Source organism: Condylura cristata, unplaced genomic scaffold (assembly GCF_000260355.1).
Source record: "Condylura cristata isolate star-nosed mole 26May11 unplaced genomic scaffold, ConCri1.0 scaffold00003, whole genome shotgun sequence".
In the NCBI taxonomy this organism is placed as follows: Eukaryota; Metazoa; Chordata; class Mammalia; order Eulipotyphla; family Talpidae; genus Condylura; species Condylura cristata.
In genome coordinates this window covers 47,402,956-47,428,570 of record NW_004567104.1, presented here as the reverse complement: position 1 = coordinate 47,428,570, position 25,615 = coordinate 47,402,956, and the positions used below count along the sequence as shown (strand labels likewise).

Here is a 25,615-nt window from a genome sequence, read left to right as displayed (position 1 = left end):
GACATGAAAAATTGAAAAGATGTGTGATGTAGGCATCACCACTGCCTAAAAAATACTTTTATATTGATGATGCTCCCTAGTGGTCTGCAGCTTAATTACCCCCCTCTATCAAGTCTATCAATGGATTTATCATTACTTTTTCCACCTATCTACAAGGGTCAGATTTTCCGTAAATCCTTTATGTTTACCTAAAAATATTCAGTTTAAGAATATACATCTCTTTTTGTTTCTTTGGTTGTTTTCCTTAATTTTAATAATCAAAACTGTATAGGTAGCTGATTTAGTAGACTAGGTTTAGAAAAGCAAAAACTTAATGCTTTCAGAGACACCTTTATTGACTGAGAAGAACAAAAACTTTCAATTTTATTTTTACTAGGAAACTTCAAAAATTGGTAATTAAGACACAGAAGTATAAATTCAACAGAATGATAAAAGCTGAATAAAAACATTTATAGTTTTGATAGAATAAAAAAAAGTAATAAAATGCAGTGATTACCTGATTCCATTCCATTGCCTTTTGGTGTCCCACTGGGCTTTGGTCTACCAGGCCTGGTAATTGTCTTATTCAGAACTAAAATGAAAATGAGAAATAAATACTTCAGACAACTTTTGACTAAAATTTGCAAAGAAAACAAATATTTCCATAATGTTCAAAATCATTTAACTGGGCACTAAACAAGTGATGCTTATAAAAACATTGTTCAGAATGTAGAAACCAGAATTCTGGGATAAAAATCATTGACTTGAGGGCCCTCCCTGGTGGCGCAGTGGGTTAAAGCACAGCACTGAGAAGCTAGAGCCACTTCCACATGAGTTCGATTCCCGCCTGCCACGGAGGTGACCACATGGCGTGGCAGACCTCTCCTGGCCCCCCCGCTGCTCCCCTCAGCAGTGTACTTCGTCGATCTGCCTGTTCTGCTCCCCACTCTGTCTCTGGTGAAGCCTCTCACCGCCCCTGAGCCTCTGGCCTGTACCCCAGTTCTGTATGTACAAATAAATAAATCTTAAAAAAAAAATGACTTGAATTTGTAAAGAGAAATCTGGGTTTGTACTTTGAGTGATCACCAGGACTGAAAAAAATAACTGGCAAATTAAGTTATGTTCTTAAATGAGAAATACCTTGCTTCATCTAGAAGCACTATATACCTTCCGAAATGAAAATGAAGACCGGTCTTTCATATGTCCCATGACAAATCAAAATTTAAAGTGTATTTATTTGTCAAGGCCTTAATTCATAACTCAATTTGGTTTTGCTTTGCAAGGTCCATAGCTAAAGCTTTTCCTTTATAAACTTGGCACAAGTTCATTACTGAACACAGAAGATGATGAAACTACTCAATTTCCCCTATTTAGGGTCATAGCATTTGCAAAATTTTGAGCAATCACCTATATTATCCTCCATTTAGAAAATTCCTCAAGGAGCTCCTCTTCCTGTGAGCGGCCTTAGTCATCTTTGAAAATAGTTCACTACTCACTTGATCCAGAAAATCCTACAAAGTCATGCAAATCAAGAGGTTCAAATCTCTGTTTTCATTTTAAGAACACTCGTGAAACTGCCCAGGCCATCAAGGGTATGCATATCCAAAAAGCCACCAAGAATCTAAAGGACTTCACTCTACAGAAGCATTGTGTGCCATTCTGTCATTACAATGGTGGCACTGGAAGGTGTGGCCAGGCCAAACAGTGGAGTTGAATGCAGGGTTGTTGGCCCCAAAAGTGTTGAATTATTACTGCACATGCTTAAAAATGCAGAGAGTAATGATGAACTTAAGAGTCTAGATATAGATATAGATTCTCTGTTCATTGAGAACATCCAGGTGAACAAAGCCCCTAAGATGCACTGCAGAACTTACAAAGCTCATGGTTGGTTTAACCTATACATGACTCCCCCTGCTACATCAAGATGATCCTTACTGAAAAAAAGCAGATTGCCCCTAAACCAGAAGAGGAGGATGCACAGAAGGAAAAAAAAAAAAATCCCAGAAGAAATTGAACAAAAACTTATGGCCAGGGAGTAAGTTAAATTTAAAATAAAAGGAATAAAAGTTAAAAAAAAATCCTAAGGAAAAGCATTAAAAGTATATGGCTAAGAGAGTAAGCTATGGAGCATTGCTTGTTTCAAACTACTTTGTAATTCTTCGAATGCCTTCTTACAAGACACATGATCAATGCTAAGTTAATGTTTGCCATCACTGTTACTTGTTCATTTTGTAGAAATGTTTAATTACCCACATATTAAACTCTCAATAGCTATCATGAGGCAAAAGATTTCTTTTTAATAAAGTTCCTAATTACCTTTATGGATGGATGGCACAAAAAGAGTTGGAAAATTACCGCCTGTACACATATAAACTTGCATACACACATATATGCACATACACATACACTTCATATATATATATACACATATATATGGACACACATATATACATAAGTATTCCATGAACCTAAGGATATGAAAATTATTATTTGTTCTTTCTTCCATGTGCCTGCAAAGATGTTCACCAACAAAAGTCATTTTATAAGCTAATGTTATAATTTATAACTCCTAGAATCATAGCAAAAATGGAGCAGAAAATACCAGTCTTTGGTCCAACTTGTTTTTTAGCACAGGAGCTACTTACAACCCTGGGAAGATAATTTTTCACTAACAAGCTCCAATGAGGAAGATTTCAGGGACTTTGGAGAATTTAGTAGATTCAAAGTATACTCCACTCTATAATTATCACTTTTAAATTGTTTGCAACCTATTAAATTTTATTTTAATTATCTGAATCAAGCAAAAAACTTCTATGGGAACAAAACACTTATGCTTAGAAGAGGCCATCTTTTAAAAGAAATATGCAGTATTTACAAGAATAATCACATCACAAATAGATATGGTAACCCTAAATGACATGAAAAATTGAAAAGATGTGTGATGTAGGCATCACCACTGCCTAAAAAATACTTTTATATTGATGATGCTCCATAGTGGTCTCTGCAGCTTAATTACCCCCCTCTATCAAGTCTATCAATGGATTTATCATTACTTTTTCCACCTATCTACAAGGGTCAGATTTTCCGTAAGTCCTTTATGTTTACCTAAAAATATTCAGTTTAAGAATATACATCTCTTTTTGTTTCTTTGGTTGTTTCAATGTATTTTATATCTTGCTAGATGTGCTGTTTCTGTAGGTTATCAGAAGGTATGTCTTACCGGGTCTGTGCGGTTTTTCAGGTGTTCTGGGCCTCACAGGAGTAGTGTACAGTCTGTGTGGTGCTAAAACAGAGGAAATACTTCATATTTAATAGACAATACTCCAAATCCCCCTAATTGTAGACTTCACAGCTCTGGGACCAACAGCTTGTATACTTTGCATGGAAGCAGAAAGTGTTTTCTGAAACCTCCAATTACGCATTCAAGCATTAATGCTAGAGGAAGAAAAAATGAAAATATTTATGGATGGAAATTAAATATATACACAAAATGAGGTAGGTAATTTGTAATGTGTGCTAAGGATAAGTCATCATTTAGCCCATGTTTTTCAAAGGCATTAATTTTACCATGTGCTTATATAACATGGTAAATATACAAGTCAACCATCTTTACCTGTCCATCTGTATGTCCGTCTGTCCATATATATCTCTTAGGGAGTCACTATCAAACATTATTTTGGTAATTAAGAAATGTTAAAGGCGGCCCTCCCTGGTGGCGCAGTGGGTTAAAGTACAACACTGAGAAGCTAAAGCCACTTCCTCATGAGTTCGATTCCCGCCTGCCACGGAGGTGACCACATGGCATGGCAGACCTCTCCTGACCCGCCTGCTGCTCCCCTCAGCAGTGTACTTCGTAGATCTGCCTGTTATGCTCCACACTCTGTCTCTGGTGAATCCTCTCACCGCCCCTGAGCCTCTGGCCTATATCCCAGTTCTGTATGCACAAATAAATTTTTAAAAAATAAAAAATAAAGAAAGAAATGTTAAAGGCAAAAAGAAAAATAATTTCAGAAAGGCAAGAACAAAAAGTAAGAATATGTTGTTCTTTCAAATTAGTTCACGAACCCTGATAAATAAATACTCTCTCCGTGCCATCCATCAAGCTGAGGGATGTGAGAAAGTGATCTCAGGTGCTCTGCCCACCAAGAAGATGAACAAGAAGCCAACGATCCGACAAGTCCTGGGCCAAGGTGCCATCCACCTTCTCACTTTCTGCTCCCGTTATACAGGTCCTGGCCCAAAGAGCTCTCCTGATGGAGACTAGTTGTATACGTTAAGAAGTGAACAACCACTGTAGCAGGCAAATTCATGACACACTCAAAATATTTTGCTTCCAAAGGTTTTAAAGTATATGTGTATTTCATCCTGGAATTCATCCATCTTTCCCTTCCCTCCTGTCTTCCTTAACATTGCACATTAGCACCTGCCACTGACTTTCTTGGCAATGCTTTACTAATACTGGGGAAAAAAAAATTTGTTCAAGCATGAAGTAGATTACATCATTTTGATCATCTCGATCACATCTTGAGTAGTTATTTATACAATCATAAATCAACAATGATTTCTCTATCAAGCTAAAAAAAAATACATACACCTACAAAAAGATTATAATGTAGCTCATTTATAATCTTCTAGTGTAAAAACTGATGAGGAAGGTTTTGCCAGACTTGGGTCCAAGAACAGACACATGCTCTCTAGGTTTAACTTAGAACTTTCAAAGTTTAATAATCAAGTAAACAAAGGAACTGATGTGAAAACAATTCTTACATATGCTAAAATGAAGCATGAGAGTAATTGCTAATGTTTTCTTTAAGAATGCTAGATTCCCTATCAATTTAACATATTTCAGCATTTTGTGTTAATTTCATGAAAAAAGTAGATTGCTTTGGTTCATAGGAATACATATCATGATTCTTAACTTCATTCCAGAGCACATACATTTTAAAGCTTAGAACAGGAAAGACAAATGACAGAAATAATCAGTCCTACATTATTTCAAAGCGTAAGGATCAATTTTGTATGGGTGAGTTCACTCCCAAAAGAAATGGAAGAAATCCATGAGAAAACCTTCCTGGATATTTAAATATTAAGTCACTATTTAAAAAATGATTCTTATTATTAATTTCCTTTGGTTACAATATCAGGGTGTTTATCAGGTTGAGGAGATGGGACAGAAGGAGAAATTAGGAAGATGAAGGGAGAAAGAGGTGGATGGGGAATGCATAAAGTTTCATCTAAAGAAACTACCTTCCCTACATTCAACAGAAGAGCATGTAAGTACTCTAAATGGGTTGGTGTCACCTATGGGGGTGTGGGGGAGGGGGAAGTATGGCTCACTGTGATGAGAAATTACATTCTTAAAGGTAAACCTTTTTCCTGATTAAAGACAAACAATAAAAAAAATTACTATCCAAGGGGGGGCAGTATTATTACCCTGAGTTGTCTTTGCCAATTCAGTTGTCCGTGGAAACTTAGTTGTGAAGAGTTCTTGGGTGAAATGGTCTATTTCTTCTGGAGAAAAACACAGTAAAACAGTTCACTTTAAATAATTATTATGAACATATTCAAAAAATCTTTTTATTGATAAAAGGGTAAATGGCATTTTTAAATGTTCAGGAATCATAATAATTTTAAAGTTAATGGTATATTTTACTACCTATCTTTTTTGCATTATATTTGTTGTCTTCTTACATTATTTAATGATTATTATAAGGATTTCCAAAAGCTTTTAGCTCAGAATCATTCATGATCCTGGATGTGGCTATCCTTGGGTGTGTCTCCTATCTGGTTTACTACTTTCTTATCATCTCGAGTCCATAAATTCCACATGTTATTTAAGTGACTTGGAAATTAGGTTATACAAAAGATGTGCACTTATGCCGTATAAGAAATCTTCCTTAATCTACTCCATGTGATAATTAAAGTCTATGTTTACTGACAAAATATGGCGATACTTCCACCCCATATTATCTTGAAACAATCACGACACCAGGCAGACATCACCGATTATACCATTCACTTGGTTACATGATGGGTCTAAGGAAATACATGTGCAAATAATCACTGTAATCTTTTTGTCTACCCCGCTTTGGAGTCTGGATTCTGTTCACATGAGAGATGTTTGTGATAGCTGGCAGTTGGTTCTTGTCTTAATAAACCATCATACATTTTTAAAAAGGGATTGGCTGTTAGATAATTAGCATATCTAGTAGTAGTTCTTGAAAAGTGATTTCACTTTCATAAGTGACTTTGACTTTCGGTGTACAAGTTTCAATAAGTGAGTATATGGTCAGTAATTAACACTTTTTTTTTCCCAAAAAGGATTTTATTTCATTCATGTACTCATTTACTTGAGGTAACATTGGTTTACAATGTTGTGTATGATTTAGAGGTATAGGATGTCCCCTCCTTCAGGTACAAAATGGACTTCATTTAAAATGTCCTTAATCATCTCCTCAGGGTATGGGCAGCTCATCCCTACCAACCTTCCTGCCTTACTCACCCTTGTTTCTGCAGGCAAACACATGCTCACCAGGTTAACCTGCTGCCATTTTCTTGTCAGGGCTTCTTTCCCACCTATCTTTAACCTAAAAGAACTTTGTGTACTTTGACTTCAACTCTCACATCCACCTGAAGACCCATTATAAATGCTACCTAGCCTCTGGGAAGCCTGCCCTGATGCCCCCAAGAAATTTGTTGCTCACTTTCCTCCCACACTTTTAATGTACAACATTGGGGTGAACTGCAGGAGCGCTAATGATGACTATTTGGCTCCAATCTAACTAACATGAGTTGTGTAACTTGTCTAAATTTAAAAAAATGGCCTAAGGGGATACAAGTGAGATGGAAAAATGTACAAAATGTTTTTTTTTTAAAAAACATTATTCATTAAAAAAAATGGGGCATTACCATGTTTATTGGTGCTTTATTCACAATTGGAAATGCCCAAAAATGGATGACTGGATTAAAAAGATGTGGTACATATACACAATGGAATATTACTCAACAACCAAAAAAAGAAACACATGCCTTTTGCAGCAACATGGATGGAACTGGAAAAGATCATGCTTAGTGAAATAAGCCAGAAAGAAAAGGAAAAATACAAGATGGTTTCTCTCATAGCAGGAATATAACAGAGCAGGCGAGAAAATAATGATAATGATGAACAGCCATATACCAGAGACATTTTATGGGGGTGGAGTGGGGAATGATATCAAAAAAAGTGGAAGCAGGGAAATGCACTGGACTATGCTGATGGCACATGGGTGATCTGGTGATGGGAAACCCTAGGGGATTGCAACTGAGATGGAAAAAGGCACAAAATGATGTAAAAATAAACTATTATATTATTAAAGGAAAAAGGGGGGGCATTAGAACCCTTTTTATACATGCAGACTTGCAGCTCAGGAAATGCACTCCCGTCACTAAATCAAATCCTGTCTTCATATTGGATGGTGAGTTCTCTAAGTTAACTTACCTTTTAAACAGTTTTATTTTAAACTCCCATTCTGTACCACTTTAATTAGTAATAATAAAACCCTCAAAAAATGCCAGAAGAAAAATTTCTTCACAGATGCAGTTTCAAAGTACAGGGAAAGTAACAACATTGTTTAGGGACAGTTTATAGCTCAAGATGTGTTAAAACATCTCACTTTAGGTTGTAAATAAGAACCAATATTAGAATTTAGAAAAATGAGTTTTAATAACAGTAGTAAGAGACCCTCTATTGTTTGGAAACAATCCATGAACACACATACCTGTGGCTACTTTTGGTGTAATCCCTACAAGGTATGTCTGCAATGGACTGAAATATCAAAACAAAATTTACCCAGAGTGGTTTGTAGTTCCTCTTGACTAGGACTTGGTGAAATCATAGGCATGAAAGGGCTGCCTCGTGTCTCTAAAGGAGCTGTAAAAGACAAGTACCAAGGCTGTCAGCTTTCAGATTCAAAAGCTAGCACTGGATCAGAATGGAATTCCATGAGATTGCTTCTGGAAAACATTAAATAGGTCATGAAGAAGAAAGTTCAGTGTGCCCAGAACCTCTAGGAAAATGACAATGGAATGTTAGAAAAGTGGTTCTCAACTGTTTCTTTCCACCAGAGTTTACTATCTAGTAAACACCATTCACTGCCAGACATATTACTCAACCATGCCTGCTAAAGTTGGCCTGTCAGTTGTACCTTTGTCCCTTTCTTCCACACAAGAGACCATATAGGGTTTTAAAATTCAATGAGGAGACCATCATTGTAAGGGTCACCTGGCAATGGCTCAATTTTGAAAAAATAAACCACTGACAGATCTTAATATTTTCACCTATACTAATTACTGGCTAGCACCTTGCACAACTTTTCAGATGCTAATATGTTGCAGCACTACAGCTGAGAATCACTGCACAGAAAGAGAATGGTAGGCAGATATGCATGCATAAATTAGAATCATTTTGTACATGGAGATAACATAAGGTAGGTGAAGATGGATTTGGTAATGAGCTTCTCAAGTTGGTCTTCAGAGAAAAGCCTTTAAAACAATGAAATGACTGCTCTTTTATTTTGAAAAAATAACAATAAAATGGTTTTAGAAGAGATGATGTTTCAGTATGATCACTCAGAAAGACCTGCAATGTTGATGGTAGCAAAGAAAACAATTAGAGTTGACTGATAAAGGACACCATTACCTATTGTTGTCTCTGGTAGGTCAATTCTAAAGGTAACAGGTTGCAGAACTATATCAAAAGCAAATCAAAGAAACATATTTATGAGCATTATTACCTGGAGAAGTAACAATTGTTCCTGTGTTTCTACACCCATCTATTTAAATAAACATGCTAAGAAGTTAAATATATATATAAAATGACACCCATGGAACTTAGTTCAGCCATTACTTTGAAACTCTCCCTCATCAGGGAAAGTTTTGAGTAGGATCCCACACATTTCACATAATACCATCACACTTGGTATGTAGTTATAGCTACATTTTAAAGAAGGTGAAGAAAATGGGCACAGTAAGTAATTATGTCTTACAATTTTAGCATTATCTTCTATTCAGCAAAGATAAACTAATTAGGTAGTATTCTCTCATGGCAACCAGATTAAAAACTTCAAGTAGATTGCAGGATTAAATCTTCCCCCCAAGAAATATACATTTTCTACTCATAATTCTCTCTGAATTTCTACCATATAACAACCATTAAAAACATATTTACTGGCCCTTCCTGGTGGTGCAGCGGGTTAAAGCACAGCAATGAGAAGCTTAAGCCACTTCTGCATGAGATCGATTCCCTGCTGCCCTGGAGGAGATCCACATGGCGCGGCAGACCTCTCCTGACCCCGCCCGCTGCTCCCCTCAGCAGTGTATTTTGTCGATCTGCCTGTTCTGCTCCCACTCTGTCTCTGGCGAATCCTCTCACCCTCCGCATCTCTGGCCTGTACCCCAGTTCTATATGAATAAGTAAATGTATTTAAGAATCTATTTTTTGGATAATACATTTCCTAATTGAGAAAATGAAACAATTGATTTTACCAGGTTCACTCTGAGAAATTTCTGGGCCTGGCTGATGGGGAAGGGGCACATCTTTTGGAGCTGAAAGAAAAAGATTGTAATACACTTGGCATTCTATGTGTCACATGTATATCACAGAAAAACATCCTAGAAAGCACACAGAATGCAAAGGTGTTTCACAAAGGTTAAAAAGTCAAGAGATACTCGTTCTTTTCAAAACGGAAAAATGCCACCATGTAGGAAGACTCGAGTGGCAGGAAACAAAATTGGTAACAGCTCATTTTGAAGTTCCCTTAGTGGAGGAAAAAAAAAGAAGAAATAATGGAGTTAAACTCAAGAAAATACGGTCCCCTCAAGTTGTCTTCAAAATAATAAGTCTGTTTTTGCCAGTACTTGGGCACTGTTTGATATTCATACTAAAATTCAGCTGATAGGAACAGAAAATATACCATTTCCAAACAAACAAACAAACAAACAAAAAAACCCTGCAAATTGAGAGAATTGTTAAGACAATTCTTAAACATCTGAGAGAACCAAATTTAATTCTAAAGACCACTAACAGTTACTATGGGAAGAAAGAGAGCAAAAGGAAACAACTGCTTACTAGAAGAAACCACAGGCAAAGTTTGAGACTGCTTGCTCGGCAGTAAATGCTGGTCATGTGCTTTCTTGTCAGTTCTAGAATGTTGTCCAGTATATATCATGTACCCCATATAGGGGTCCCCCATGTAGGAGGATCCATTAGGTCCCCTAATACATCAGAACATGAAAACAAAAGGACAAAAATGTCTGCTAAAAAACAGACCTCCTCATATTCAAAGCTGATAGCCACTACATTTTTTAAATGCCTGTACCCACTTTATTTTGGCAAAATCAAAGAGTAAACTGGAAATTTGATCTCTTCCTTTTCTGTGAGGAAAGCATCAGGGGAATTTACCTACCGTTAGAACTAGGTTTCTATGGCACACCTCCTCCAAGGGTAAGCTTATACAGCTCTTTGACTTAGTTTCCCCAGGTGGCCCTGCTCAGCTTTACTCTCAACTGAAATGTTTCCCAACGGATGTTTCCACAGTACAGATTTCATAAATACCAGAGGCCCTGTGGCAGGCACTGCAATGTTTAACATCTTATATGATTCTGGGGGAAATTAGGAATCACGCTGGAACTCAGCCTCAGAAAATGCTGAAGAAAACCTTTACCCAAACACCACCTGTAAGTGGTGAAAACATTAGTATAGAAATGGTTATATAGCATACTTAAAAAAATTTTTTTTCGGGAATATTTAAGTTGGATATCATGTTTTTCTTCATCTAGGCCACTAAGTACCAGTATAGCTGTAGAATTTGGTACACAGTCTAGAAACTTGACTCAGAATTTCTCTGAGCTTAAAAGATAGCATCCAGGGGAACTTGAAAGTCTGGACCTTTTTTAAGAAAAAAAGAAAAATTTCAAAAAGATCAGTGGTCAGCAATGTTCAAGAAAAACCATTATTACACTGATGAACATTTCACTTTTGCCATGTAGTATTTTAGGGTGCTCAACTGGTAAAATAGGAGGAATTTCCAGTCATAAACCAAACAATATTGATAGGGTGAAGGAGAAGGCACTTTGATTTGGTTCTGCCAAGGTTATGACCAGACAAAGCAGCCTGCAGTTTACAAACACCTGAGGTGGTTCCAGCACTAGACTACAATGTGGAGCCTCCCTGCTACAATTTACTGAAGAATCTAAACTAGGATTCCTCCTGCTGCAACTGGCACTTTTTAACCATGAAGTGATGATTTAAAAAACTGCCACAGCAGACTTTCTAAAGTGGAAAGGAAAGAAAAAAAATATTCACAGGAAGAGATAGAAATCATTCTCCTACTTGCTCAATTGCAATGCAAAAATTGCCAAGTTATTTTTTCTTTTTCCCTAGGTGGCATTTCTCTCTTAAATTAAGCAAAAGCATTCCTAAGTCTTCCAGCAGCAGTAAACTATTCTATGTAAATGACAATTTGAGAAGACAGCATGATTTTATTTAGAAGTTTTACCAGTACTATAGTTTACACTCATTGAAACAACTTACTGTTCAACTACGTTAGCTGTCTTTTTGAATAAAGGCTACTATCACTAAGAAAAATCAACTAACAATTATGAGTGGACAATGACCAACATGTTCTGTGTGTGTGTTTTTTTTTTCTTGCATAGATAAACTGGGGTGGTACAGGGGATGAGAGGATTTGCCAGAGACAAAGTGGGGAGCAGAATAGGCAGATTTTACCAAAAGGGGAGCAGCAGGCAAGACAGGAGAGGTCTGCTGTGCCAAGTGGGTCAGCTCCCTGGCTGGGGGGGGGGGGTTTGAACTCAGGCTATAGAGGTGATAGTGCTGAGACTTAACCTGGGAGGTTTTCTCTAACATATGTTAAAGGCACACTGATATTGAACAAATTGCTGATACTCTTGCTCTGATTTCTTATATATGAGAAAGCTTATCATTTTAGGAAAACTGATAAAAAAAGAAATATTTGATTTATGAATACTAACATTATAAAAAGAACCTTCAATTAAAAAAAAGCAGCTTTAGGAAGAACTTTAAAAAAATAAGAGGATGATAAAGATCAAGAAGCACTGAAGGACAGTGATGGTAAGAGTATGATCTTAAGGAGGTAATTGATATCCCAGCTTCTGTTTTAGTAAAAATAAAATTGGGGGGATTTTAACCATTACTGTCCTAGCCTGCTCAATTCTAAATGTGTTTTCTTCTAAAATGAGAAAAGAAAAAAACACTTATTAGGTGACTGTTCATATTCTTTCTGGCTTCTCCCTCATTAAAAAATTGGCAATATTTTAAATTAATAATCTAAGCACATAACTGCTGTACTGAATGCTAGTTCAATCATTTTACATAATGGAGTACATTTTTAAGAATTACTCAGAAAAGTTCTTAATTAGCTTAGTAATAACAAAAATATGAAGGAAAAAAACACCTGTTTAACTGAAAACAATGGAACTGCAAAAATGCTGAAGTGTGGCCACAAGTTAGAATGTATCAAAGTGAGTAGGTTACAAGAACAGCTGAAGGGACTAACTGGCTGGACTTTCCCTGAAGCTTATTTCCAGTGACTGAGGTATATCCTGGAGGTGCCTGGAGGCCAGGAGGTTGACCACAGAACCAAGATAGTCGTTGAGGTAGAATCAGATCTTCCCAGGGGGCACAGCTCTTCAGAGCCAGGCAACCTTAGGCTGAATCCTCTGCTCATAATTCTGAATCATTCCTCCAAGGTAGAACCTGAAAAAAGCCAGTTCTGTTTGGGTTCTAGACATGGCATAAGATTCCTTACTAAGGTTGTAGATACCTAAACGAAGCAGCTGGAAGGTATTTTCTGAAGTCTTGAGTCATGAAATCTGACTTGCCTAGAAACCACAGCATGGAAGAGCTGTCCAGTAAATCCAGGATTGACTGACTTGATGCAGCAAGAAATCTAAGTTGGTTACTTCTCATATCTCGATTCATTTTTTAAGATAGAAATTGTGAAAGAATATAACTGTCTTGATTTCAGTGTTACATTTTATATTTTTAGACTTCTTATAGTGTCTAGTTCTCTATTCAATGTACATGTGGTTAGCCTTCTTTTTTGAGGTATAACCTAGAGATGCTGGCTTAGCAAGGTCTAGGATGCAAACCTGGACCTGGATGCAAGCCAGTGATGGAACACAACACAATTCAGTCTGTTTGGACATTTGTGAGGCAAGTGAAACATAGTAAGGGCTGCACTAGAATGATCACTGTTGGAATCACATCCTGGAGCCCATCCAGAAGCCACTGAGGATCACAAGGGCAGAACTAGTACAGACACAGAGTTCTAACTGAACATGTGGACGTGGAGAGCTAGTGGGGTTGATGCCATGGAGGCCCAACAGAAGCTTGTACTGTTCTTCCAATGCTCAACCTTTCCAGTTAGAGGATATTGTTAGTGGAAGAAGACCAATATAGACATTTTGAAAGGAATTGTTTAACTACTAAAAATATTGGCTCAAGTGAGATTGTCATATCCAAAGCAACATATCCTTTTCCAGTGAAAAGAAAATCATTTCAATCTACTGCTGCTATCTATAATGACTTAATTTCTGTTACATTTTTCTGCAGTAGAAAACAAGAACTCAACCTTTTGGAAGCGGAAAGATCAGCTTTTTTTAAAGCTCTGTGCTTACAGTCTTGTCTGCTGCATTCAGTGGTCCAAATGTTAAGTTCTAGACTTGAGGACAGAGGAGCCCCTCTCTGGCCTACTACCATGAACAACACACCTGAGTGCCCCATGGCATGATAAACCTTCCACTTACACCACCTGAGAAATGTTATAGTATGCAAATGCTGACTGGCTGGCAAATTGCTGTCATTTCAAGCTGTATTTCACAAATCTTTTGGAAGTCGATATGCTTTCTAAGAGCACCTGGGAATTTTAAAATAAACATTAAGAAGAAAAAAAAAAGACTAGTATTTTCTCAGATTATCTAGTTAAAATGTAGCTTTCTTAGAGAACTGTTTAGCTTCCTCGGGTCACCGACACATCTTGACAGCTGGTAAGACAGAAAATGTCTGGGTTCATGTTGTTCCCATCCTGACTATTCCCACAGAATGAGACTAGTCCTCTCATAAATGGTCAAAAGATTCTCAGATCACAGCCAAGAAAAAGATTCTAGTACCTGTTGCATAAATTTGGCAGGAGAAAGAAGCTTCCATGTTGGATAGAGTAAAACTTTTGAACTCAAGAAATTGTTAAACATGATTTTCTCTGGTTACAAAACATTTCATATTTTTGTGGAAAAAACAGAAATATTTATCCTATGTTGGTGAGACACTTAAATGACATTTTTTTTAAATTAGAAAATTAAAAGTTGAGCTCTAAAAGAAACATCTACCATTGGCATGATATTCTGCTTTTGAGTGGATCAGAAGTTTACTGAAGATAACAGTAAGGTTTATCAGACTTCTGCAATGAACATACCACACATGAGACAACATACTTCAACAGAAATGAAATGCTGACCTCACATCTATCAGTTTTCTTATTTCATTGCAGTAGAGTGGGACAGTGGAATGCATTTGGCTTAAACATGAAATAAAGCAATTACCAGGTGGAGTATATGACACTTCTGGGCTCGGTTATGTTTTTGGTTTTGGAGTAAAATTCTGGGGCCCCTTAGGAGTTGAAAAAGAGAACTCAGATCATGAGTCACTTGTATTTCTTAGTATTTCTAGTCATGCTTAACACAAGGCATATAAGCCTGACCACTGACAAAACATTGTTACTACAGGACTTAGATGAAAAATGAGCCAAGATTTAAAAATATATTAGAATTGCAGATGCTTCAAAAATTATATTTATTGAGCTAAAGTTGGTCTAGCTGTTACATTTTTTGGGGTCATAGGGTCAAGTCTCCACAAATGCTTATCTTAATAAGCATTTACAAGTACTTTCCTGCAAGTGCCCCCACATCCTCTACCAGGCTCCACTGGGTCCCCTGCATTCCCCACTCTTCCCTCTCTCAGCCCTCCCCTTCTGGTTACCTCAATTTTGCAGTCAGTGGCAAGTGTTCATTATTGGTTTGGTTTTAACTGACCCTTAGTGTATCGCTGTATTTCATATACAAGTGAGATCATCCAGAATCCCAGGTACCTTCTTTTTCAGAAAAAAAGTCAGAAATTGTAAAATTTCAATAAACATGCAGGAAGGATGAAGTATTTTTTAAGATCTTCAACTCAGAAGAGACAACAGATTAATGTAAGAATTCTTTCCTGGATATCTTTGCTTGACTCTCATCTGAACCTCTTCACCCCATGTCTTTCTTTGAAGATAGAGTTGGGAGGTCAAAGCAGAACCCTATGATTCTGGGTAAGAGAAGCATACAGCCAGCTTAGTAGCAACATGTAGTGTTGTGGGTGGGGCCCCACCGCAATCCCCTGTAATTCTTAGGATCAAAATAAATCTTTAAATGATGGTGTGTACAACTGCTTCTTCAACTGTTCCTCTGGGGTAATAGGCACCAGAGGAAATGTCTAACTTATTTGTAACACAATTTGCAGCTTAAAAACTCTGTAATAAGGATTATGTCCTTTGATTCTCTCTACAATGGTGAGAAGAAGGAATTATCAGCTTCACATTAAAAGATTGGTGTGGTGACATTATATTAAGTACCAGAGATGTGACTTGCACAGAATGCTCATGTCCCTTGGTCCACACACCTGGACTCTATATCCCAGCTCTGCAGGTCACATTTAATTTGTTTCTCATTTTCAAGGTAGAAATAGTAAACTTGTCCGTAACTCAAAAGATGGTTACAGGGTAAGCAAATGTGAAATGTCAAAATGATGTCAAAACTGTATCATAGAAATTTGTCATTGAAGAATGTGAGTATATCCTGATTTTCAGGGATTCCCCCCCCCCATTAGGGATAGGGATACTGAGACATGATGAAAGGATTTGTGTTGGGAATTCAAAATTACTACCTAGATCAAGTTTTTTTTTTTTTATGTTGCTAACATTTTCCTTTATCCATATTATTCACGGTAGTGAATATTCCTTACCTAGTAAAATGGGTTGTTGCATGCACCCCATATATTTTTTAGAAGCAGGCCATTATACATGATAAATTTAAATGTAGATGGATGGCTTAGACTAACTTCCTTGAGTAAGAAGGATGTGATTATGTTTTCATCTTCAAAGCCCAGCACATTCTGAGAGACATAGCATGCAAGTATTTGTTGAGTGACTAAATTAATGCCTCAAGAAATGATATGATCTGAAATTAGGGGAGGTGGCAGGTCAGTTGGCAAATAACAGACGAGGCATGACAGGATAGCTGCTTGGAGTAGGATCATTGCTAGGGATTAGATATTTGTAAGAGTTGAATGAGCCAGACTTAGTAACAAGGGACTGCAGGGACCATATGAGAAGTAAAATATCAAATGCAACATGCTTAGAACCTGGCATGTTTTCAAGTGGGAAACTGAAAAGAAGAAAAAATGATGAGCTTTATTTGAGGCATGTCAAGTTTATGGTAGCCCATGGAAATCTGCTGAGGCAGTTGGAGAAACTGAGTAAGATCTTGGTTGAGAAGTTAGGGCAAAAGCTTATCATCCAAATAGAGTTTCTAGAGTAGAACTCTTGCTTGGGTCATATCAAAATTATACAACAAAACAACAAAGCAGTTGTATAATCACTCTGAACTAGGAGAGGATAATTATTTAAAACTTCATAGCATGTTATAGAATAAAATTTACTGAAAAGTAAAAAAAAATAAAAAATAGGTAAGGGTCATCCTGGTGGGTTAGGGGCTAAATCTCAGTGCTATCGCTGCTATGGCCTAAGTTCATTCCCAACCCACATGGCACAGCAGACCTCTCCTGTCTTCCTGCTGCTTCCCTTAACAGTGTATATCAGCAGATCAACCTGTTCTGCTCTCCTTTCTGTCTTTGGTGAATCCTCTCACCCCAACACCACTGGCCTATATACTTCAGTTCTATATACACACAATTATGTAGTAGGCAGTTTAATCTCAAGAAATTCTCTTCTTTACCAACCCCTTCTCAAATAATGCAGCAAAAGGTAATTTTTTTAAGCAAAAATCTGATCCAATAATATGCTTTTTGATAAAGTCTAAACAGATATATGTATTAGGTTTCAGAGGAAGACTGGTCTTATATAAGGATTAAAGATCCAACTTACTATTATTCAATAGAATAACTAGCCCCATTTACATGAAACTTCTCAGGTCAAAATATAAAGTATAAGTTTACCTGTCTGTGTTTGTGGGATTCTTGGACGTGGAGATGTTTTTGGTTTGGGAGGAAAACGCTGTATCTGCTTGGTAGCTAAAAGAAAAGGAACAGGTTCGGAACTCCTGAAACTTTAAAAATCATAATGTCTAAGTTGTTGGGATCTCCAAGATGTTTGCTGAAGACCTACATACACAGTAATTAGATTGTTAAAGTTTCCAAAGAGTCAAAAAGTATATGCAGATAATTTTCTTGCAATGATAAATGAAGTAAAACAAGAAGGCACTTACTAATGGTGTCTAAAATAATCTGCTGACAAATGAACTTGTTGAAATTTTAGATATTTACTTTAAATATCATTTAAATGGTTAAAAATAAATTTCATAGTAATAAGAACTCATGCAATGACAATTTAACACCATTTAATTAATATTAAATTAATATCCCAGTATAATATCTTAAATGTAAATAAATACAATTTCTTGTAAATGAAAAAACAAAGTTAGCATATTGTATTCCAAAAAGAAAAAAAACCTGGAAAATGAATGCATTTTAAGAGAAATGCTTTTGGAAACAATATTATTAAATACAGCTTAAATATTGATCCCATTAGGGAAACGAAATTGAATAGATATTGACAGGATATTTTACCGAAGAAAGTTACTCCATTACTGCACAATTTCCAAAGAAGTTCTTTGGAAAAAAGAACAGTGTAAAACAGGTTGTGTCTTCACCAAGAAAATTAAAAGTACATCCTGCTAGAATAAAAAGAATTAGCAAATGCAAGATTATATTTTACGGAAGTACCTCACTTGGCTGAACTAAAGTTTGGGATAAAGAAATAAGAGAATATAAAGCAGCATCCAAGTCAATGGAGTTTCAGGAACTGAAAGAAAGCTTGTTGAAAATAAGTTATTTGATATTGGAAGTTTGTATAAAAGAATGCTATGCAATGGTTTCAGTGTAATCTCACCTGCAAAGAGATGAACACCGAATTATATTAGAGATTACACTGATTTAGGAGTCTGGAACCTGGAGAGTTTGTTACTCACTGGGTATATAAACTCAGGTTATCTATCAAAAGTTCTAGGTCTTTAAAAGCATTTCCAATCTTAAAATTCTATGGTTCTAAAGTTTTTTTTTTTTTTTTAACTTGTGTGATTTTCTGATTCAATTTTCTTGCTTGCTGCAGTTCTTACAGATAGGCTATATGCTTCCCCCAAGATTAATAAAGACTATTTTCCAATAAAGGCATACTGTGAGTAGCAATAACAGTATTTAAAACTGGAAATTTCAAAAATATTACAGCTATTAAAAACACCTTCGGGAAATTTAGAGATAACTGACACATTCAGTTAATATAGTTAATGTGGAATTTTGATAAAAAATTAAACAAAGGTTTAGTTGGCAATGTTTAAATGGTAGTTCAGAAGACAATGAATAAAATGTATACAGTCAATATATCCCTTTCAGAAACTCTTTCCCAGAAATATTACTATTTCCCATATGAAACATTTGCAGACTGGCTGAGAGAGGTGTATCTTAAAGAATATTCACAGCATTGGTAAGAGTGTCTACAGATGATGGATAGAAGGTGGAAGAGGAAGTGGGGCAATGGGAAGGTAGGATCACCCACCAAAAAACTGAGCAGAAAGAGTGTTAGGTCTCTGATGTCTAAGAGTGCCATTCTGTCTTTCTGCTCCTATGCTTACACATTCTGCAAACCTCACCTTCTTATGACATATAAGATATGTGTACTGAGTTCAGTCTGAGGCTCATCTGGCCTGCATAGTTTTATGGTTTGGGAAGGCAGAGAGCTGTTTCTATGGCAAGTGAAGGAAAGTACTCTGGGTTATTCTAGTGCTTCACAAACCCTGGTTACAGATGGCGGAAGTGATAGTAATAAGAAAATTTTAAAAAAGAAAATTGCATGTCTGCAGCAAAGTAGTAGTTCTACATCATGCACTTAGTTTTTAACATTCCTGGAGACAGATTCGAGTTTATAAAATACTTTCAAAGTAAGCAAATCCCTTACTTTAAAAAAAATCTGCATTCCATTGTCATTCTGATAACAGTATAAAGATACTCACTAGTAACCATAAATGAAAAACAAAGTAAAACAAAGTTTAAAAGCTTGAGCCAGACAAAAGTCATTGACTTTCACTTATAAAAAACCATATATATGAATGTGGTGGAATGAATGTTAATGGGAAGTATGTTTCTAGGGCAAGAAGTATAAATGGATGATTACACCATACAAAAAATATTATCTGAAGTATTCAGCACAATACCAAGTGGCCAATATTAGGAGAAAGCAGCTTTAGATTTGATAGCTTTGCTGAATGAGTAGGGAGACGCCTAGACACAGACCAGAAGAAGAGATCTGTGGGCAATGGTATGAACGGACAGAGCTTGGATAGAGCTTGGGCAGTGCTAACTGCCATGATGATGAGGGGATTGCAGCAGGGGCCAGAGTGAGAGAGCACGAGGCTCTCAGGGGATGTGCCCTAAGGGCACAGCTGCGGGGAGTGTGCCAGTACCTAACATAGCCGCAGGTGGTGCAGGCACATTTGTAATAGATTCCACAACTGCATCAAAACAAGGGAGAACAGTTTTTAAAATAGTAAGATGTTAAATTACAGTCAAGTGTTTCTTTCTTGAATATCAGCACACCTCATTCTTGTAAGAATATGCTAATTTTTTTACAGATATGATGATGAAGTGAAAACCAAAGATTTTGAAAGTTGAGTTCTGCAAATGAATTCAGCTGCTGAAAACAAGCTTAAACTTTCATGTTGCCATGGACACAATAGAAGCTAATTAAAAATCTTTCAAATAATGAAGTAAAGCATTAAATCCTTTACCACCTTCAGTCTTTGGCTCCTCTGGCCTGAGTGGTGCTTTGGCAGTGGCATATACATAATCGCTTTCAGACGGTGCTAGGAAGGAAACAGGATGGCTGGTTAGTAGTGGTGCCAGCCTGTAGCACACTGCAACGGACACTGTGATTGATTTGAAAACAGAGGTTAGTCATGTGAAGTAGATACAACCATCAGGATACTATTTATGTAGCTTATTAAGATGGGCAGAAGCGATGGCAAGAAAGGAAAACTGTGCTTTATGGGGCAACACAAAGCAGTAACTGTCAGGGACTACGGGCAGTTCTACATGGAGCAAAGCAGGTAATTTCATTTCCTTTTGTATTTTTAAGCATTCTAGTGAGAAAAAGAATGAGTTCCTCGAAAGTATGGAGATGAGTCCTAAAATTCATATGAAAATGAAAAATAGGTTGGGTATATTTAAAGAGTGATCAGAAAAATAAATTTTTGCATTTAGAGGGGAAACTAAATAAGGAAATTATGAAACCCACACAGCCATGGAGCAAACACCAACACAATGTGCTACATGTAACATCTAACCCTCTAGAGTCACAAGATGAGCGCAGACTAGACATGGGGAAGTATGACATGTCACAGAGCATGATACCCAAGATGATTTCTGCAATGAAATGGAAAAGCACATACACCAGACTTCCCATTGAGGAGCATTTTTACCTATAGATTCCTTTGATGATTCAGTGCTAAATGTAATTGGTTCCAGGACTTCAGAAACTAGCAAAAAACACAAAACAGTACAAATCTATCAAGGATGCGCTGTTGTGAGCATAGAAAGAATTAATACAAACTAAATATTTAGAAAAGCACCTGGCACCTAATGAGAGCTCATGATTAAAGTTATAACAGTATCATTAACACTAAGCTCTAACAACGAGTTCACAATTTTATAAGTTTTGCAGGTTATCATAATAACCGTACCTTGTACCTTCAACATGAGTACCAAAGTGCCCTTTAGCTAATTAAAAGATACACAAAGAAGATGAAAATAAATTATAATCCTATGTTGGGAGAAAAAAAAACCCAAGATCCAAAATAAATGTCAGAATAGAAGCAACATTGCAAAGAATGATTTTTTAAATTTATTTTCAATTTTGAAAGGCAGTGTGTTCAGGTCCATGGTGTGTATATTGTTATCAAAGTAAAATTTTCTCTTTTGAGCACATTAATTAGCATTCTTTTCACATGGCACAGCACAAATTTAGCTCATCACCAAAGAAAATCACAAGTATAATCAGTGGAAAAACAGGAATAAAGGATAAAGGTCATTTAAGCAGTTTTGTTGACTATTTAATGAGTTATGTGCTTATTCTCTAACATGATATATAGAACAAATACAGGGGATAAGGTATTCCCACGTAGCTGAAATGACAACATGATCAGAGCATGTTACTAATTTAACACCATGCATGCATTCATGGAACAGGCATTGTACACTAGAGAGCTAAGTGTAGCTCTTTTGCATTTTTTAATAGTTAGATAAAATATTTGGAGAATGTCCTCTGAAGCTCATAGTGTGCCCAGACAGATAAAACAATCTATTTACCAGGTTGACTTTGTGTCATTTCTAGGCTTGGTGATGTCACTGGTTTCAAAATAAGAGTTTGCAGTTCAGTAGGAGCTGAAAGAAGAGAGTCTAATTGTCAAAGAAATTATGGATAACTGATTCCATAGGTTTTAGACAAAGGTAGCAATGAATTCAAATGCACAAACTCTCAAAAATCACAGTGCGATTTGATGAGTGATGTAAGTATACATTATTGAAAGCAGATATTGGTAAGCTATGGCCCTCCCAAATCTAGCCATCTGCCTGGTTGGTTTGTAAGCTAAAAAACTTTTTAATTAAAAGAAATTTTAAAAAGAATAATATTTCACGACATATGAAAATGTTATAAAATTCAATAAAATTTGAATGGAAGATGACCACACCCACAACTAAAATGATTCAAGTCATTTGCATATTGATTTTGTTGCCTTCAGGCCAGAATAGCACAATTGAGTAGCCATGACAGGGACAGAATGACCTGAAAAGTCTAAAATACTTAGTAGCTCTTCACATACAAAATTTGATGACTCTCTTACAGAAAACAAGGCCTATCTGAAGGATTAGATTTCAGTGACTACTGAATGTACATCTAAATTCCGATAAGGTCTTTGAAAGATCTATAGCTAATGTCTTGATAGTGTCATTAAAATTGTTCAGGACCATCTAGGAATTTTTTTTCTATATTCCTTTAACCACCATCTTTGATATTTTCAATGAATATTGACACTTATTTTTGCTGTCCCCACCCTTACATCCACTAATTTAAATCCTATTTCAAAACCCAGGTAGCTAGTCTCTTTCAGCCCACATAGATCCTTGATTCCTTTGAATATTTTCACTATTCATTTTACCAAATTGTTTTTGTATAAGCAAATTGTCTTATAGCTCAGAAAGTCCTGACAAGTTTTCTTCACAACTCTATTTTACTGTTTGAGAGGTGAAACAGGCCCTTACTTTTGCTTTTACCTTTTTCTTTACCCATCCCCACTCACTGCTAACATGATGTCGGCAACACAGAAAACAAGGAAGTGTTTCTTTACACAAGGTAAGGAAGCCATGCTATTTTACAAAGAGATGAATGGGACAGAATGTTAAAGAGATTAACTATGATGCGTTTTTGTCAGAGACTATCTTAATGGAGAGCACACGTTGAACCTGGTTACCAAATAAATCCCTAACAAGAGCCCTGTACGTGCAGCAGTGGTGGTCACACCGTCCTTCTCTCCAAGATGAGACGGGTGAGAAGGCAAGAAACATCTTGGTTACTCTGGGGTTCAGCTGCAATGACCTGGAAGAATTCCTGACACCAGAAACCACAAATTTTCTTGGTTTAGCTGAGAAGCTTCAGCAAATTTAAAGTTTGGGAGCAAATTGGAGTTTTGTTTTTTTCCACATTTTTGAAACTAAAGAAGGGAAATCTTGGAGTATTTGTAGGTCTAGAAATCAAGAGCATTATGTATGGACCCGTGTTTTCTAAAATATATCAAACTCTACTACATACCAATCTAATCTGTTCCTTCTATCACTGAGGGTCCTTTGGAGACAAAAATGTAAGACTGTCTATTAATAAATGTAATATGTATACAAAGATATTTCAGTAAAGATCAAGTACCACTGTTAAACTATGAAGAGAATAAAGAATAAGCAACTTTATGGATGATGGGAGAGAACAACATATTCACTGAGGTTGGCACTTCCAGGAAGCAAGTTTTAAAAAAATACTACCAAAGGGAAACCTCTCCTAAAATAGAAGAGAGAAAAGTGAATATTCATAGAATTTAATTGTTAACTCTTTTTGAGAGCTAAATACCAAACAGAAGGGAAGCTACTTGATCTTCAGTCTTTACTGAATCACATAATGAAATTTTAAAGGGGATTTTATGGCAGAAATATTTCCTGAAGTGGGTGTACATGAATAACAATAGGATCTTGACTTCTTACAAGGTGAAGCATAAAATGGGAATGACAACAGCAGTTAAGAGAAGAGCGACTGCGCTCATGACAGTGATGAAGCAGGTTTTAGTGAGTGAAAAAGCACTTAACGAGGTCACAAAAATTATTACCTAATTCTGTTCCTGGAGTCTCAGAACTATGAATAGCAGGTGCAAAGCCTGTAGCTGGAACTAGCCAAAAGCAATAACATGAACATGAGAACATTTAAGCACACAGAGCAAGTCTTCATCTTTCTTTCAAAATGGTTGTTTCAAATGACAAACATTTTTAAATGAGAGAAGGTAGAGTGTCTTTTTTAAAGATTTGGTCAAGCTGGAGCTAAGAATAATTACTGCAGAAGCTTGGAACTCTGCTACACATCTTAGTACAGGCAGCGTGAGGTTTTCCTGTTTGATTTTCTGATTTTAACTGAAAAAAGAACTTTGGAAAATCTGTTTAGTTAGTACATATGAAAATAAATATATGGAAGTAACCTGTCCCATTTCCTGGAATTTAAAACAATACCTATATTTATGCAAATGTGGCTACCATAAGTAGATCATATGTTTAAGTACAAAGAAGTAAAAAACTGCAAGTGACTAAGTCAACCTTGATGCAACCACCTGTTTAAAGAAAATTATCCAAGAAGCAGCTGCTAACCTCACCTAATGCTTTGACTCTGGGGTACAAGTTACTTCCCACTTGGGGCAGTGCTTTGGAACCTCACAGGGAAGGCAGCTAGTGCTCACCCTTCAAACCATGGAATAACACATTTACCCGGTTTGGTCTGAGGTACTTCAGGGCTTGAGGTGATTTTAGGTCTAGGACGTGGACGACGTGTTCGTTGTGATGCTTTAGCAACTGAAGGAATAAACTTGAGATTAGTCTACTGAAGACAGTTTCAGAAATAAGGCTCTAGACTTTCTAAAATATATTTCCTTGATGTGAAGACATTTTTTAAAAGCACAGATATTTTCTCCTATTTTGCTGTTTTAAATATTGAGGATTCGAGATTAAACTCACACATAAAATTAAATCAAGAAGTCTCAGAATTCTCTAACTTCAAGATAAGGTAAGGTTCAGGAGCCAAAGTTGAGGAGGTAGGCTCATATTAAGAAATTTAAATATGCCAAAGAATCAGTGTACCATTTGAACTGTTAATACCTTGGTGTAGAGAATGAGGTAACACCAATTGTGCTTAAAATCATTTTTAAAAGTGAGCACTATTTAAACAAATGTACATGACACAAATTCAAATAAGATGAATGGTATATAGATACTTGGGCCTAGGTCTTTGCTTAGCCTTTGAAACATTATTTTAAGAGTCTTCCATTCCCTTAAGAGGAAAGTAAAGTAGAAAAGAAGTGACAAGATGGTGCTATGATCATACTGACGATGATGATGGTGCCAGAATGGGTTGAAAAGAAACAGGAGCAAGCTGTTGATCAATACAGAAAACCATTACCTAATGTTGTTTCTGGAGCCTTGGTTCTAAGAGTGACAGGTTCAAGCTCTGTAGGAAACTCTGGCCAAAAATAAGAAGTCAAAAGAATTAAAAAAAATTTACTTGTAGAAGTAATTTCAGAAGTCAATTTTTAAGCTTCAGAAATGAGAGAAAGGAGATTCTTGCTATAATTTAAATAAAATGGAAGAAAATGTCTGTTCTTTGCAAATATGACAAAACCATGGTTAAGTACCTATTTAATCTCAAAAACTTTTTGAGATTAAAACTTTTTCATGTTTATATGATACTTTTATAACCAGTGGAAAAGTGTTTTAAAGTCCATTAGCTTGGACACAAACAGATATCAATGTCTAACAATGACATTATTACAGATAAAATAATGAGTTTCTATGTTTTCGAGCATAAGACTTAGGAATAACTTAATAGACTGTGCTGGTCAAAATTTCAAAGTGATACTTAATAAAATAAAAAAAAATTTTTAAAATTTAGAGTGGAAAGAGTGACTTTACTGAAAAATAAAAGCCTGTCATTGGAACTTT

General features: G+C 36.3%; 1 protein-coding gene and 1 pseudogene across 1 annotated transcript in view; one reads left to right on the top strand and one right to left on the bottom strand.

Moving 5' to 3' along the window:
• Positions 1-25,615, bottom strand: part of ABI3BP (ABI family, member 3 (NESH) binding protein) — a 199,881-nt gene that overhangs the window by 30,159 nt on the left and 144,107 nt on the right. The window contains exons 38-50 of the mRNA XM_012732963.1: positions 25,077-25,136; positions 24,389-24,472; positions 23,743-23,802; positions 21,680-21,754; positions 20,794-20,850; positions 20,107-20,178; positions 17,261-17,335; positions 9,502-9,561; positions 8,657-8,704; positions 7,808-7,888; positions 5,413-5,490; positions 3,200-3,262; positions 497-571 (exon numbers count right to left, since the gene is read on the bottom strand). Of these exons, the coding sequence (XP_012588417.1) occupies positions 497-571; positions 3,200-3,262; positions 5,413-5,490; positions 7,808-7,888; positions 8,657-8,704; positions 9,502-9,561; positions 17,261-17,335; positions 20,107-20,178; positions 20,794-20,850; positions 21,680-21,754; positions 23,743-23,802; positions 24,389-24,472; positions 25,077-25,136 (888 nt within the window). The remainder of the gene's footprint in view (positions 1-496; positions 572-3,199; positions 3,263-5,412; positions 5,491-7,807; positions 7,889-8,656; positions 8,705-9,501; positions 9,562-17,260; positions 17,336-20,106; positions 20,179-20,793; positions 20,851-21,679; positions 21,755-23,742; positions 23,803-24,388; positions 24,473-25,076; positions 25,137-25,615) is intronic.
• LOC101629216 lies at positions 1,519-2,018 on the top strand (annotated as a pseudogene).